Here is a 14740-nt window from a genome sequence, read left to right as displayed (position 1 = left end):
TTCCAACATTCTGTGCTATAAATTGTCGAATTAGTTCGTGGAACTGCCTTGAAAGTGAACTGGTCCAACAGCTGTGGCACATTCTTGCTTCAGTGAAGCTGCACAGAATGTGTATCGTGTTCAGTAATGCCCTTAATCCATTGCTATGTGTCCTGCGACCTTTAAAGAAGTGCAAGAATTAAATCCATAGTTTGCCAATCTTCTTGGGCTTACAGATCCTCTTGGGAAGTTGTGATTATTGCTAATTTTAGAACAGACAAATAAGGATTGCAAAAACGCTCTTTTAAAATGCCGACAGAATTTCAGGTTTCATTGCTGCATCAGAAGGGCTCCAGTTCTATTTTTTGTATTTGATTCTATCCATTTTTATTCTTTAGGACACAATAATGTTCCATGAAAATTATCTATCTTTCTCTGCATAACCATTCATCTCTATCCCTTGGAGCTACCTTTGCACATCTCCCCTTGCATTTCTAACTGTTAGCCATTCATTCATTTTATTAATGATTGCATTCATAAAACACCTTTCTTTTCAATGAATTCAAGGTGGCATATGTTGTACTCCACTCCACCCTGCACATAATAACCATTTGAGGTAGGTAAGGCTGAGAGATGGGGACTGGTCCAAGGTCATCCAGTTAGGCTTGTGGTTTGGAACCATTGCAGTCTGACACTTAGACCTCTGCAGCACGCTGGCTCAAATTCATAGAATCATAGAGTTGGAAGAGACCACAAGGGCCATCCAGTCCAATCCCCTGCCAGCAGGAAACACCATCAAAGCATTCCTGACATATGGCTGTCCAGCCTCTGCTTAAAGACCTCCAAAGAAGGAGACTCCACCACACTCCTTGGCAGCAAATTCTTTAAGATGCTTCTGGAAGTTAACCTGAAGATGCTTCTGAAATTCCTTTCCTCTAAATTTCATCCTGGATTTGGGGTCTCTAAATTATCCGGGCCTGGTGATAGATCCACAGTGATGGGTTCCATTTTCACGCATCCTTCAATCTGGATTTCTAGCAATACAGCTTGATCTCTTTCTGACATCAATTCCTGTCAATTTTCCCCTCCTGCTTTTGCAGATAAGCCAAGCACATAAGCCACTGTGCATATTAAAACACTCTCTCTCTCTGTTTGTGAATTAAAGGTTAATTCACATAAGGCAGGCTTTCCTCAAACTCAGCCCTCCAGATGTTTTTGGCCTACAACTCCCATGATCCCTAGCTAGCAGAACCAGTGGTCAGGGATGATGGGAACTGTAGCCTCAAAACATCTGGAGGGCCGAGGTTGAGGAAGCCTGATGTAAGGTAAAATAGATCACATGGACAGAGAAGAAGTTAATGCTAGAAATGGGCAGCTGGTTTCACATTTTAACCCTGACTATAGAAAGCTAGCTACTCTGTTCCATTAAGGAACACAAGGCCATCCCATGTGATTTCCATATCTGTAAACGTGTAAAAGAATGATAAAATTTCCAAGCAGTTTTTCCCCACTTCTGTTTAATCATACAATTATGTGCACAATTTCTTTACACCACCATTTCTTTTAGTTAAAGCACTTGATAGATTAGCTGGAGGCTCCATTAAACTGAAATTAACAGGCAGGCATTTTTCAGTGCTTTAAAATCTATAGCCATTCTTGGATGCACATTCAAGATGTGGTTCTACTTATCTGGATTGGAGTGAAACTTATGAAACCAGCCTGGCCTTTTCCTCAGATTAATTACATTCCTTCCGGGCAATCTGTTTTCCCTTCGTTTGCATTTCTCATCTGGGAATTTTTAAGGACGGCAAAAGAGCTTAGTTTTAAACTACTGTGCTTTCCATTCAGTAAAAGGGGGTGGTTTTTAATGTGCACAGTCAGTCATGTGCATAGCTTACCTGTGAGGGAAAGGTTCACTGAATGAAAAGAAGCTTATTTTGAAATCAATTACAGAAATTCTCATAAAGGAAATCAGAGAATGGGTGGAATGGAACACATGCCACTGCCAAACTGTGAAAGACTTAACAAAATAAGCTAGGGAAAAAAATCTGTCCACCCTAGCTAGAATAAAACAAAACAACCTTATTCACAGATATTTCTTCCAGTAGCTGTTTAAGCATGACCTAAAATCTCCAAAATAACAGTATTGATGAAATAACAGATTTTGAAATTACAGAGCTGAGTTCCTACAGAAGCACTTTCCTTATTCAAAAGACCATGTGTTGATTTCTGAATTGCTGTCATTGCAATTCGGCGACTGCCCTTGGTTGTGATCTCACATCCCTACTCTCTCATTAAATGGATGAAGGTTTGAAGTACACCTGTGATCCCAAGTAGGACTAAAGAACACATTATGTTTATTTCCTATAATATTCCTTATTAACATTTTGTTCTGTTTCCCATTGCATATTCTAAAGGTGCAGTTTGTGGGTTTTTGCTTTTCAGAGTTTGTGAAGTTTAGTGAAGAAATTGAAAGGAGCTGTAAAATTCCCTAATTTCATGGAACAGTTTACATTCTAAATGTAAATGTCAATAATCTTAACCTCATCCCAAGCACTGAAGCACATGATCAGCAATTTTGCGCGATGTACCACTTCAGACCTCAGATGGAGTGTTACATATTAAATGTTTACACACATATATACAAACATAACCCACCCTGTTCCAACATATTCTTCCTAATATCCTTTTCGTTTGGAAGCATGTCATTGTACAGGTATCAGTTTTCTAATCTCACCTAATCTTGACCTTCTAAATTCAAAAGTAGTTCTGTTTTCTCCAAAGATCTCTTTCCCCTTGCTATCTGTGTATGGCCTCAAGTATGCTCAAGTCTTTAAAAGGCTGAGCTGTTAAATGCTTGTTAGTGCTTAAAGCTTTCTGGCTTCTTGTTTTCAGACTGTTTGCAGGGCTCTCTAAGCTGTGGATTCAAGGAATTGTGTTGTTGTGTTTGAACATTCTTGGCAGTTTTTCCATCACTCATGGCCCTATGAAAGACTAATCCATGTGCTTACATGGCAGCAGCACAGTTTTCTGTCCTTTTAAGAATTCCACTCCAGAGAAGTACTTGGTAGGTTCTTCAGCGGGCCCAACCACTTGTTCTTCTTTTCCCACCTGTCCTTCCATATTCTGCAGAAAGGCAGTGGAGGAAGGCAGATAGTTGTAGCACTGAGGATGCTGAAGCTGAGCCTACCGAGCGCCATACCACTGTGTGACAGCACAAAGTGTGACATTTGCTCTGATTTATCATCATGTTGAACTGGCCCAGGGCTCAGTTTGCTTGCTTATACATAGATTGTCTACTTATTTTTTTCTGTAAAGCAAAGGAAAACATAACTTTCTTTCCTTTCAACTCTTTGTTCTCTCACCTTGAGGAACTATTACTTTCTTCAAAATCAGTATCATGGCAAGGAAGATAGGCTGCTTTTTATCTCAAACACATAAAGATGCAGATTGTTTTTAATTGATTCCCTACCCTTGACACACTTTCCTTGCCCACCCAGAAACAAAGAATTACTCATAGTGATCTTTGTTTTTTGAGTTCCAGCTTGTGGTTTGTGCATCACATTAAACCATAGTTTATATTGGTACCACCGTTCCAAAGTTCCTGTGGCATCCTTCCTCCTGCTGATGTGGTGCTAGGGTTTGCTTGCCATCCAGTCTCTGGCTTTTGCTTTGCTTCTTTCCAAACAAACCACAAGCAGGAGCCAAATTTTGTTCCTGTCTTACCAGTCCTGGCAAAGTTCATTCTCCATAGCACAAACCTACATGGATCTCGGCATGAGCTGAGTGGGGGGGAAAGTCACTTAGCATTGAGAGAAAAACATTCTACATCCACCTCTGGAGACTGCTACTATTTTCAGAAATAGAGTTTGCACAGTAATATTACTTAATTGCTGTGTCTTGTGTTACCCTCCAGAGAGCATCTATAGGATCTCTTTAGGGAACATTGTCGAAATGGAAGGTTGCAAAGTCTCCACCCTCTTCCCCCTTGAGATTCTCTCTTGCAGCTTTATTTTTAGCCTGAAAAGTTGCTCTTTCAATTGACTGCAGCTGTCTGCTATCAAAAGAATCTTGTACTCCTTTGTTTGGCATCTACAGCTCCCCATTATGTTGCATCCATCAAGTCTTTTCTTATTACAGTATTCCACATGGTGATTAAGAAAACAAACAAAATGAAAATAAAATGGGAGCGGTCGTGTTGTGACTCTTTGCTTTGCAAGGGTCGCACGGATGACTTTTGAGTTTGAACAAAAATTTTCAAGTTCCCTCTGCATAGCACTGTCTTCTTTAGACTTTAAAACACCCATTCTCCCAGGATGTTCAAGAAATGTGTGGGCAAAAATGAGTGTTCGCATGTGCACATTATACTCAGCAGAAACTTGTCAAGAGTTTTTGTGAAGTGACGGTGATGTGTGATAAAAGCCCAAATACTATACTTGGAGCATGTTACTTTACTGCTCTAAGGGCTGCTAATTTCAGTTAATTTCAGTAGGTTTGGTGGAGCTTGATCTTCATCAGCAGCTTATTAAGCTAACTGTCAGCTATATCTGGAATGTGACTCACACCTTCTTTTGGGGGAGACAAGTGATTATGCCTGAGAGGGAAAGGCCATTTTGAATTTGCCCAGAGAAATATGGTTTCTTAGACAACTAACTGCTTCCGCTTCGGAGGCACCAGGCGGATATGATGCTAGCACCAACTTTTTGTCTGCCTATTCTCTCTCTCCCCACCACCACCACACACATCAACTTGCATTTTTAATGGTGCAAAAACACCCTAACATTGAAGTATTATGCTGGTTTCATAGAATCATTGAATTGTAGAGTTGAAAGGGATTGACTTGAGAGTGATTTGTGTAATTTTATTTATTTATTAAATTTCTATACCACCCTTAATCTGAGGGCCACAGGGTGGTTTACAGTATAAAAGCTCAAAAATGCATAACATAGTAACAAATAAAAACAATACCCCCACCCAGTTTAAAAGGCCACAGATTGTTTAATTTGCCAAAGGCCTGGAAGAAGAGGAATGTTTTCCTTGCACCTAAAGATACATAATGAAGGTGCCAGGCGAGCCTCCCTGGGGAGAGCATTTCACAAGCAGGGAGCTACCACTGAAAATGCCCAGGGCTGCAATACCTCAAGGGCCAACTCTTCCCATAAGAAATGACTCAGACCCTGCAATAATCATTTGAGGCCCTTCCTATTACACCAGGCTTTATTGGTCAAAACCAGCACTTTGAATTGGGCCTACCGTAGAAACTTAGTGAGCTTTACTTTGAGGATCATATTCTATATCTCACTTTGCATCCAGGTTTTCAGGAGGTTCCCCACCCTCCTGTCTTATTTAGAATAATTCCTATAAAGCTGACTTTAGACTTTCTACCGCTCAAGTGCTACACCTTTTCCATCCATGTGAACAGAAGAATAATTATTGACCTGGGCTGACACATTATTAATGTCATTATTTTAAATTATGTGCTGAGATTCAGAACATCAAGGATGTGCTGGTTATGCGCGTAAGAAGTCCCCTGCTGAATCAGGCCACAGGGCCATCTAGTCCAGCATTCTCTTATCACAATGGGCCATGAGAAGCTCACCAGCAGGACCTGAGTTCAGTGCAACTCTCCTCACTTGTGATTCCCAGTGACTGGCATTCAGAGGCATACTGCCTCTGACATTGCAGGCATCCTACACAAGGAATGTGTGGCTTTTGTGTACAGTTTAACAAGGAAACCCAGCATCACGAAACCTAAGTACATTCAGAGGCATATGATTTCACACTAAAAAGGGGGGAGTGCTAAAACTAGATAGGCAAAAGCAAATCTCCCCATGAGCTGTCAGTTTTGTGATTCTTAGACGATCATTTTGTAGCTGTGGCTCCATTGCAGCACTTTTCAGGAAAGCTGATGACTCCGAGTCTTTTTTCCCTCTTCTGAGAAGCATCTTATCTCTGTGTGGGTTTAATGCACAGAAGTGTACATAATTGTGCCTCATTCACATATGCTGGAATCCGTTTGCATAGAAAGATGCTTTACTGACTTAGCGATGTGGGAGAAATTTGGTTCACATTTAAAGGCGAGCTTCCATTCACATATTCTGAAACATAGCCATCCTTCAAAATTTGCACTTCTCCAGATTTTGCAGTGCTGTCCTCCAGCCATGTAGTATGTACAAAACTGCATTTACTATGGTAAAATGTGCATAAAGATAACCATATTGGTGAAAAAGAGGGAAAATGAACTGGGGGAAAATTGCTTGCAAAAAAAAAAGTGTATTGGGATAAATTTTCACGAGGACTTTTTGTTTTTAAATTGCATGCTAATGCGGCCATGTGGAAACCTGAAGTTAAAACTGAAACAATGAGAAATTGAGAGAAACCAAAAGTGACCAATTTACCCAGCCTTAGTCTGCACCCTCCTTTAAAGAATGAGGAACAAACTCAGAACCATTTGTATTTTCGCTCCCCACAGCGGTGCTGAGGATATGGCCAGTGTGCCTTCTAATTGAAGACTCACTTCCCACAGAGCCCCAAGGACCTAATTTTATGTTTAGTGGCTGTGCTCAGAAACAAGTATGCCTGAGGCTGATTGTCTGCCTGGCTTGTGTGCTCCAGTGCAGAAATTCATTGCTAATTACTATGCCTCTCTCTTCTGTGTAATTTGTGAGTGAGCCAGGCAGTCTGCAGTCACCAGTTGGAAAGGACAGTATGAAGTCTAGCTATTATATTATTAATTTGTATTGGGTGGACGTACCAAACCTACTGTTTGGACTGGAGCATCATTCTGCTAGGCATACAGCTTTCCCAATAAGGAGCTATGGAAAGTGTTTCTGGTCTGATTTCAGCCAATGCCCAAACTTTCTACAAAAGGCTTGGGAAGAATGGCAGTGCTCCTGGGTGTGGGTCATGTTCAGGCAAGGGTATGCAGGTGGCGCTGTGGTCTAAACCACTGAGCCTCTTGGGCTTGCCGATCAGAAGGTCAGTGGTTCGAATCTGCACAACGGGGTGAGCTCCCATTGCCATAGCTGCCAAGTTTCCCGTATTCCCCAGGAAACCCCCATTTTTCCAGCCGTTTCCCGCTGGCAGCCTGGATTTTTTACAAAAACCCCGTAAATCCCCCGGATTCTTACCGGCCCGGGGAGGCTCCTTCTGCACATGTCTGGAGTCTCTGGACATGCGCAGAAGCGATTTCTGATGCTGTGGCCTTTTTGGAAATGGGCAGAGCATGCGTAGAAGCAACTTCCAGTGCTTCTCTGCCCAGTTCCAAAATGGCCGTAGCGCGACATCCAGTTCTGAGCAGCTGCCGATCCTGGGGTTTTTTAATCTGGAAGTTGGCACCTATGCGCATTGCTCTATCCCAGCTCCTGCCTACCTAGCCTTTCGAAAGCATGCCAGTGCAAGTAGACAAATAGGTACCGCTGTGGTGGGAAGGTAAACAGTGTTTCCATGCGCTCTGGTTTCTGTCACAATGTTCTGTTGCGCCAGAAGCAGTTTAGTCATACTGGCCACATGACCCAGAAAGCTGTCTGTGGACAAATCCCGGCTCCCTCAGCCTGAAAGCGAGATGAGCGTTGCAACCCCATAGTCACCTTTGACTGGACTTAACCGTCCAGGGATCCTTGCCCATTATCAGTCTAAACAACACACACATTTCCTGTATTCGTGTTCCGGAGCTTTAATGCTTGCCTACGATGTGGTAAGTAGCCCTCAGGATACTTTCAAAAATGGTTTATCTAAAGAAACATCCTGTTTAAATCTGTTTAGAGACATATGTAGCAACATTCTGATAAGAAAGGGCCACCAAAATAGATGAAATCCTTCAAAAACTACGGCAATGCTAGCTTGTTGCAACAAACTCTCGAAGAGTTGTGTGCCACATTAAAAACACACAGATTTATAGTGACATAACATTATAAAAAATAAGCACAATAAAAAGCTGGTGCCGCAATAAATCTGTTGGTCTTTAAGATACTTTTTGTGTGTGTCTTTAGAAAGCAGATTCTGCCTGGGCTTTCTCCCTCCAGTGGTCCAGCCTACAGCTGCAATGTTCTGTGATTGCATAAGGGCAGTGAGGTCAGTGAGTTTGTGAGTGATTAATAAGAATGGGGTGTGAATGATTAATGTTTCGCACACCCCCAGGCTGTAGTAGCAAATGAACATGACATCTTAGGCAGTGGCATTTTCACCTCTTTGCCATTGGTATTCTCTTATAGGGCACCATGCAGCCAGAGGTGCTGAATTTGAATTAATATGTAAAACTTTAGCCCCCTGAAAACTTTTGGTTATTAAATATCCTGCAATGGGGTTATTGCAAAAGGAAAGGTCAGTGGCTTTGGAGTCCCAGTGATAATAGCATCATCTTCATCCAAGGTGGCACCTTCATTATTGGAGCACTGCACTCTGCAAGTGTCAATGCTCTCTTGCATCTATAAGTTATCTTACACAGTCACCTTCTCCAAGTGATTTCTTTGATTTTTTGTTTCAGACTAAACATGCATAGGATCGTGCTGTAAGAGTGGTGAACAAGAGCTTGGCTCCCCAAGAGAAATGAGAGAAAAAAATAGTCTAGAGGTGCTGCTGCAGAAGACTAGTTTTATTTTGAAAAATAGCATGGCCTATTTTGAGCTTTACAGCTTGATTTTTAAAGTGTATTTCCCCTTTCCAGATCTTTCAAGAGTGAAGGTTTCTTTTTTCACTTACCGGTACATCCTGTCTTAAATAATGGGGACAGCCATAATAGCACAAGCAGGAGCATAGCCGTGAATCAGCAGGGGGAAAGTATAGCCGTTATCAGACACATCAAGGATAGGTTATGTAAAAACCCATTCCTTCCTTCCAGAGTCAGCAGCTGCCACGGAAAACACATCTAGAGCAGGCATCATTCCTGATCACTGACCGTGGGGGCTGATAGCCCCACAACATCTGGAGGGCCCTTCATTGGCTATCCCAGACCGCTGACATTTGGTCATATGAATTTTAATCAGTTGGAGAATCCTGAAGTTATGTTCATATAGTCCTAATTTGGGGAACTAGAAGCATTATTCCCATCAGATGTCAAAGAGAAAAACAGTTACCTGATTTTTAGAAGACATCTGAAGGCAGCCCTGTTTAGGGAGGCTTTTAATGTTTAATAGATGGGCGGGGTATAAATAATTTATTATTATTATTATTATTATTATTATTATTATTATGCATTCATATTGATTGTTTTGCACATTCCCCCCCCCCCCCCAGGAGAAAGGCTAGCTGTGCTATTTGTCTAAGCAGAAGTGGTGATGAGCAAACAGTAGAACTCCTCATGATAACAGATGTGGTCAGTGCTTTTTTTTCAGCTGGAACTTGCCAGCTCAGTTCTGGCACCTCTCAGGTGGGCGCCATTGGCATTATAAGAGAACAAGGGAGGCTTTCATGCTCAACTCATGCACCTCTTTTCCCAGAAAAATAGCACTGGATGTGGTTAAACTCACTTATCTCAAATGCTTTTTTTCCTTTTCTTTATATACAAAAAGCAAGCAAAATAACCTGAGTTTTCTTTGCATTTTACAGATAGTCAGGGACTAGATCCAGAAGTCTCCAAAGCAAACTCCTTTGGGTTCATAGGATGCATGTCATCTGTCCAGTACAACAACATAGCTCCCCTGAAAGCTGCTTTACGGCATCCCAGCATAGCACCTGTGACAGTCGTTGGTTCCTTGTCCGAATCAAACTGTAGATCTTTGGTTGAAGTCGATGTAAATACAGCAACTACGATATACTCTTCATCAGGTATGTTCAACAAGCTGTTCAGGATGTTTGTTCAATAACATGCCTGTTTGATGGTTCTACTTTTAATTAGAAAATGTTGAGCTGTGTAACAAGAAAGAAAGAAAGAAAGAAAGAAAGAAAGAAAGAAAGAAAGAGGTATTAGTTTCCCTTGGTTGAGACTAGGGGACACTAGTATCATCCAGCTCAGTAAATCTGGAGCATGCAACTAGATTTATACTAGTTGAAGTCCTTCATATCTTACCAGTGGATTCATGCAGGATAACTTCACACTATTGTAAGTGACGGGCTGAGATCAGGAAATGGAAATGAAATTTCTGAAGGTTTCATGAACATGTGCTAGAGTAATCAGAAACATTTCATTGAGTTCCCAATTGGTTTGTCCATGAACTGTTTTACTAGAGCTAAGATAGGAGGGTTACTGTTTCGAAGCTCAGAAGAAGAGGAAATTAATAGCTTTGGGCTTGTTCTACCTATGAGAAATTGCACCCAACTTGCCTTCTCCCAATGAAATAGGGAGAAAATCATATCACTGCTGCCTCCATTTGCAGGTCCAGTGCTTATGTGATATTAGCAGCTCTAATGGAAATGACCTCTTTCTTCTCACTATTTGTATGGCAGTAGCCTTGTGCTACTGGTCCTTGTGGCAGAGAAATGAATACATGTGTGCTGTGTGCTGTGTGCTGCATTCTTTAGACACTTCTGCAGAACACATGAATATCATCTCTCATGCTGCCAACATTCAGAACAGGAGGTTTAATTATAAGCATAAAAATAAAATAAGAAATGACTGCTAATATATACATTGAGAAACTGAGGAGAATGGAATTGATGAGAATGAAATTGATGGAAGTGAGAGCTGGATCATAAAGAAGGTTGATTGCAGAAGAATTGATGCTTGTGAGTTATGGTGGCTGGAGGAGACTCTTGAGAGTCCCATGGACTGCAAGAAGATCAAACCTATCCATTCTGAAGGAAATCAGCCCTGAGTGCTCACTGGAAGGACAGATCCTGAAGCTGAGGCTCCAATACTTTGGCCACCTCATGAGAAGAGAAGACTCCCTGGAAAAGACCCTGATGTTGGGAAAGATGGAGGGCACAAGGAGAAGGGGACGACAGAGGATGAGATGGTTGGACAGTGTTCTCAAAGCTATGAACATGAGTCTGACCAAACTGCAGGAGGCAGTGGAAGACAGGAGTGCCTGGCCTGCTCTGGTCCATGGGGTCACGAAGAGTCAGACACGACTAAACAACAACATTCATACTGGAAAGGACCTGGAATACAGTGCAGAGATTGCCATGAGAGCTGACATAGAAGTGAATGTGCAGCAGTTTTTTTAACTATTTATTTCTATCAGATTAACCACACACACACCTTCTCAAATTAGGCATTCAAGGTGACTTAACAAAGTAACAGTACAATATTGGATCAATGATCAAAACCAAAAAGCATCCATCCATAAAAAAACAACCGTCACAAAAGCTGGTCAAAAGCCTTAGGGAGAGTCAGCAGTGTGATGCAGCAGCTAAAAAAGCCAATGCAATTTTGGGCTGCATCAATAGGAGTATAGCATCTAGATCAAGGGAAGTAATAGTACCACTGTATTCTGCTCTGGTCAGACCTCACCTGGAGTACTGTGTCCAGTTCTGGGCACCGCAGTTCAAGAAGGATACTGACAAGCTGGAACGTGTCTAGAAGAGGGCAACCAAAATGGTCAAAGGCCTGGAAACGATGCCTTATGAGGAACGGCTTAGGGAGCTGGGTATGTTTAGCCTGGAGAAGAGAAGGTTAAGGGGTGATATGATTGCCATGTTCAAATATATAAAAGGATGTCATATAGAGGAGGGAGAAAGGTTGTTTTCTGCTGCTCCAGAGAAGCGGACACAGAGCAATGGATTCAAACTACAAGAAGGAATATTCCACCTAATCATTAGGAAGAACTTCATGACAGTAAGAGCTGTTCAGCAGTGGAATTTGCTACCAAGGAGTGTGGTGGAGTCTCCTTCTTTGGAGGTCTTTAAGCAGAGGCTTGACAGGCATATGTCAAGAATGCTTTGATGGTGTTTCCTGCTTGGCAGGGGGTTGGATTGGATGGCCCTTGTGGTCTCTTCCAACTCTATGATTCTATGAGGGGTTTTCAAAGCCTTGGTACACCCACTGAAAAAGCCAAATGCATTTCAGGTATCATCGGGTCCTAGCCGAATAAAGTTCGTAGACTGGTGGCCACATTGATTCAAGACATTGTGTTATGTGTGGGTGTGCATTTTGTTCTCTGCTTGTCTCTTATCCTCTCTGGTTTTAAAGAGAGTCATATTACTTGTTGATGATGATCCCAGCAGTTCATTTCTTGCCTACAGTCATTAAATAGCCCCCTGGGAATCTTAAGTGTTTTGTATGTTGGGAAGGAAAACACATTGTGAAGCTAGTATTTGTGTCACCATAGATGGAGGAATGAAAATGGCTGCTCCTAGATCACTGTCATACAGAAAATATTGCAAATATTAATGTCATGGTTGGCAATTTTTCAAATGATCTAAAAAACACAAACTAAGATTTGAAATATTTGAGAAAACCAGCTGAACAGAAAATAGCTAAACACCACAATTCATCTAGCAATTGGTTGTTATTTGGCTCCCCACATAATAGATTTGCATGGAAATTGTCCACACTCTTTGGAAACAGCTATTTAATAATATTTCCTAGATTCTTTTTGACCAAACTGCGGGAGGCAATGGAAGACAGGAATGCCTGGCGTGCTCTGGTCCATGGGGTCATGAAGAGTCAGACACAACTAAATGACAACAAGATTCTTTTAGTTCAACACTATTTGCATTTGTACCAGATCCCCATTTTATCGTGTCTTGTACCTGAGACATTCAGCAGGAAACAAGTGATGTCATTCACACCCTGCAAAGGGAAAACAAATTATGAATCACTTCCCCTTTGGTGAATATGTTCCTCTTTTTGTGCTGCTTTTAATGTCCATATTGCCTTGTTTCAGCTGTGACTTACTGGGGAAGCATATCTTGGGGGGGGGGGAGAGACACTGCCAGCACCACTGAGTATTTTTCTGGGTTTGTGTAAATAAAACATTCATTCTCTCTCTCCTTCTCTGTCTCTCACACAGCAACCAAGTCTGCTCTTGCTTGCTTACATCATAGATCAGGCATCCCCAAACTGCGGCCCTCCAGATCTTTTGGCCTAAAACTCCCATGATCCCTAGCTAGCAGGACCAGTGGTCGGTGAAGATGGAAATTGTAGTCCAAAACATCTGGAGGGCCGAAGTTTGGGGATGCCTGTCATAGATGATAAAGAAAATGATAAGATGATATGGTCAGAAGATATCGACTGAAATGGCAGCTGAGAGAGAAAGCTCATTGGCTGCAACATTTGACTTGCAAACACAGCACTGGGCAGCAGCCCAGTCTATTTCAGAACCACTCTTCCAACTTGATTCATTATTTGGGACTGAAGCAGATCTTTTCAAAACAAAATGATGGCTTCCAATTCACTATAATAGAGGTTTCTGTGTAAAGGCTTGATATATATCAATTATAAAAGTAAAAAGTTTCTTATTTTTTGCCAAATTGGATGCAATTTGTAGGCATGCACACCCCTTCTTTGGGGATGAAGCCTCCCAAATGTCAGTACCATAGCTACAGTAGTTCTCCAAGGACACAGTAACAGGTAGGTAGCCGTGTTGGTCTGAGTCGAAGCAAAATAAAAAAATTAAAAAGGAAGGAAGGAATTTTTTATTTTCCAAGGACACAGTTTACTCTTTTGTGATGGGTACAATAGAAATCAGGGGGTGGGAGTGAAATGAGCATGGCTCCCTAGGAAAGACTAGGTTGGGGAAAATTTCACATTTCCCAGTGTGCACCCTGTTACCCAAAGGGTCACTGCTATGGGTGGGCTTCTCCTCACCATCACAGATTTTTTTTTGGGGGGGTGCAGCCTCTTATCCCTGGGAAAGAGAGCTCTCAATTGACTTGTATACCCTGCAGGGATGTCCAACAGGTCAATCACGATCTACTGGGAGATCCCCACGATGTTTGGTAGATCGTGGTCAATCTCTGGCTCCCTTTCCTCTGCATCGGTAAATCTGACTCCTGTCCTGCCCCCTCGCCCCACCCTCCATTGTTGTTTGAAATCAGGAAGGGAAGACAGAGCTCCCTCTGTGTGGCTGTTTTCATCCATAGCAATGTTTTTGTGAGTGACTTAACCACTACTTCCCTTGCCTTCCTCCCCCCACAAATGGATCTCCCCTCCCCCCCAAAGCCTGCACCTTAACCCCCCCCAAAAACAGTGCTTCCCTCATCCCCCAAAAAGCTGAAGAACTTTGAGCTGAACCCCTAAAAGGGGGGCTTTCTTCCTCCCCAAAAAGCTCAACGAGTTTGAGCTGAACCCCTAAAAAAACAGTGGTAGATCACTGCCAGATGTTAATTCTGAAAGTAGATCACAGCCTCTTGGGAGTTGGCCACCCCTGGAGAGGAATGGAATGTGGGAAAAGAGCACAAATGTCCAGGAAACATTAGGGGGGCGGTGAATGCCACCTTTCCAAAAGGAGTCTGTTACCACAAGGGTCATTAGTGGATGTGACCTTCTGCCCACCACCACAATCTATTGGGGATACACATCCTTCTCCCTGGGGGAGAGATCTCTATTGCCTTGCATAGGAGAAGGGATAATAGTGGTGGATGTTCAGCAATCAGCATAGCTTCACTGCATTGTATTGTTTTATTAATGAACATTTTCGCACCCTGGGTTTCTTTGGGAGGAACAGCAGGATGGCATTGACACACTAAGAGGGGAACCCAACTGAAATCAGTGGACAAGTTAATCCTGGTTTCTATTACTTACTCTGAGTAAGCTGGCGACAACCCTTTGCCAATAGCATACCACCCCATTCAGCCAGCCTGTCCATCGTTAAAGTCAAGTACCCACTACTTGTGTTAGAGCAGTCTTTGAAATATAGAATATAGTCCCTTATGGTGACCT

General features: G+C 42.2%; 1 protein-coding gene across 1 annotated transcript in view; it reads left to right on the top strand.

The window, feature by feature from the left end:
• CNTNAP5 (contactin associated protein family member 5) overlaps nucleotides 1-14740 on the top strand; it is a 302130-nt gene that overhangs the window by 282360 nt on the left and 5030 nt on the right. Inside the window, exon 22 of the mRNA XM_035128546.2 lies at nucleotides 9526-9744. Within this exon, the coding sequence (XP_034984437.2) occupies nucleotides 9526-9744 (219 nt within the window). The remainder of the gene's footprint in view (nucleotides 1-9525; nucleotides 9745-14740) is intronic.

This window comes from Zootoca vivipara, chromosome 1 (assembly GCF_963506605.1).
Source record: "Zootoca vivipara chromosome 1, rZooViv1.1, whole genome shotgun sequence".
NCBI classification, from domain to species: Eukaryota; Metazoa; Chordata; class Lepidosauria; order Squamata; family Lacertidae; genus Zootoca; species Zootoca vivipara.
Note: the sequence above shows the minus strand (reverse complement) of the source record. Positions and strands in the feature narration are given on the sequence as shown.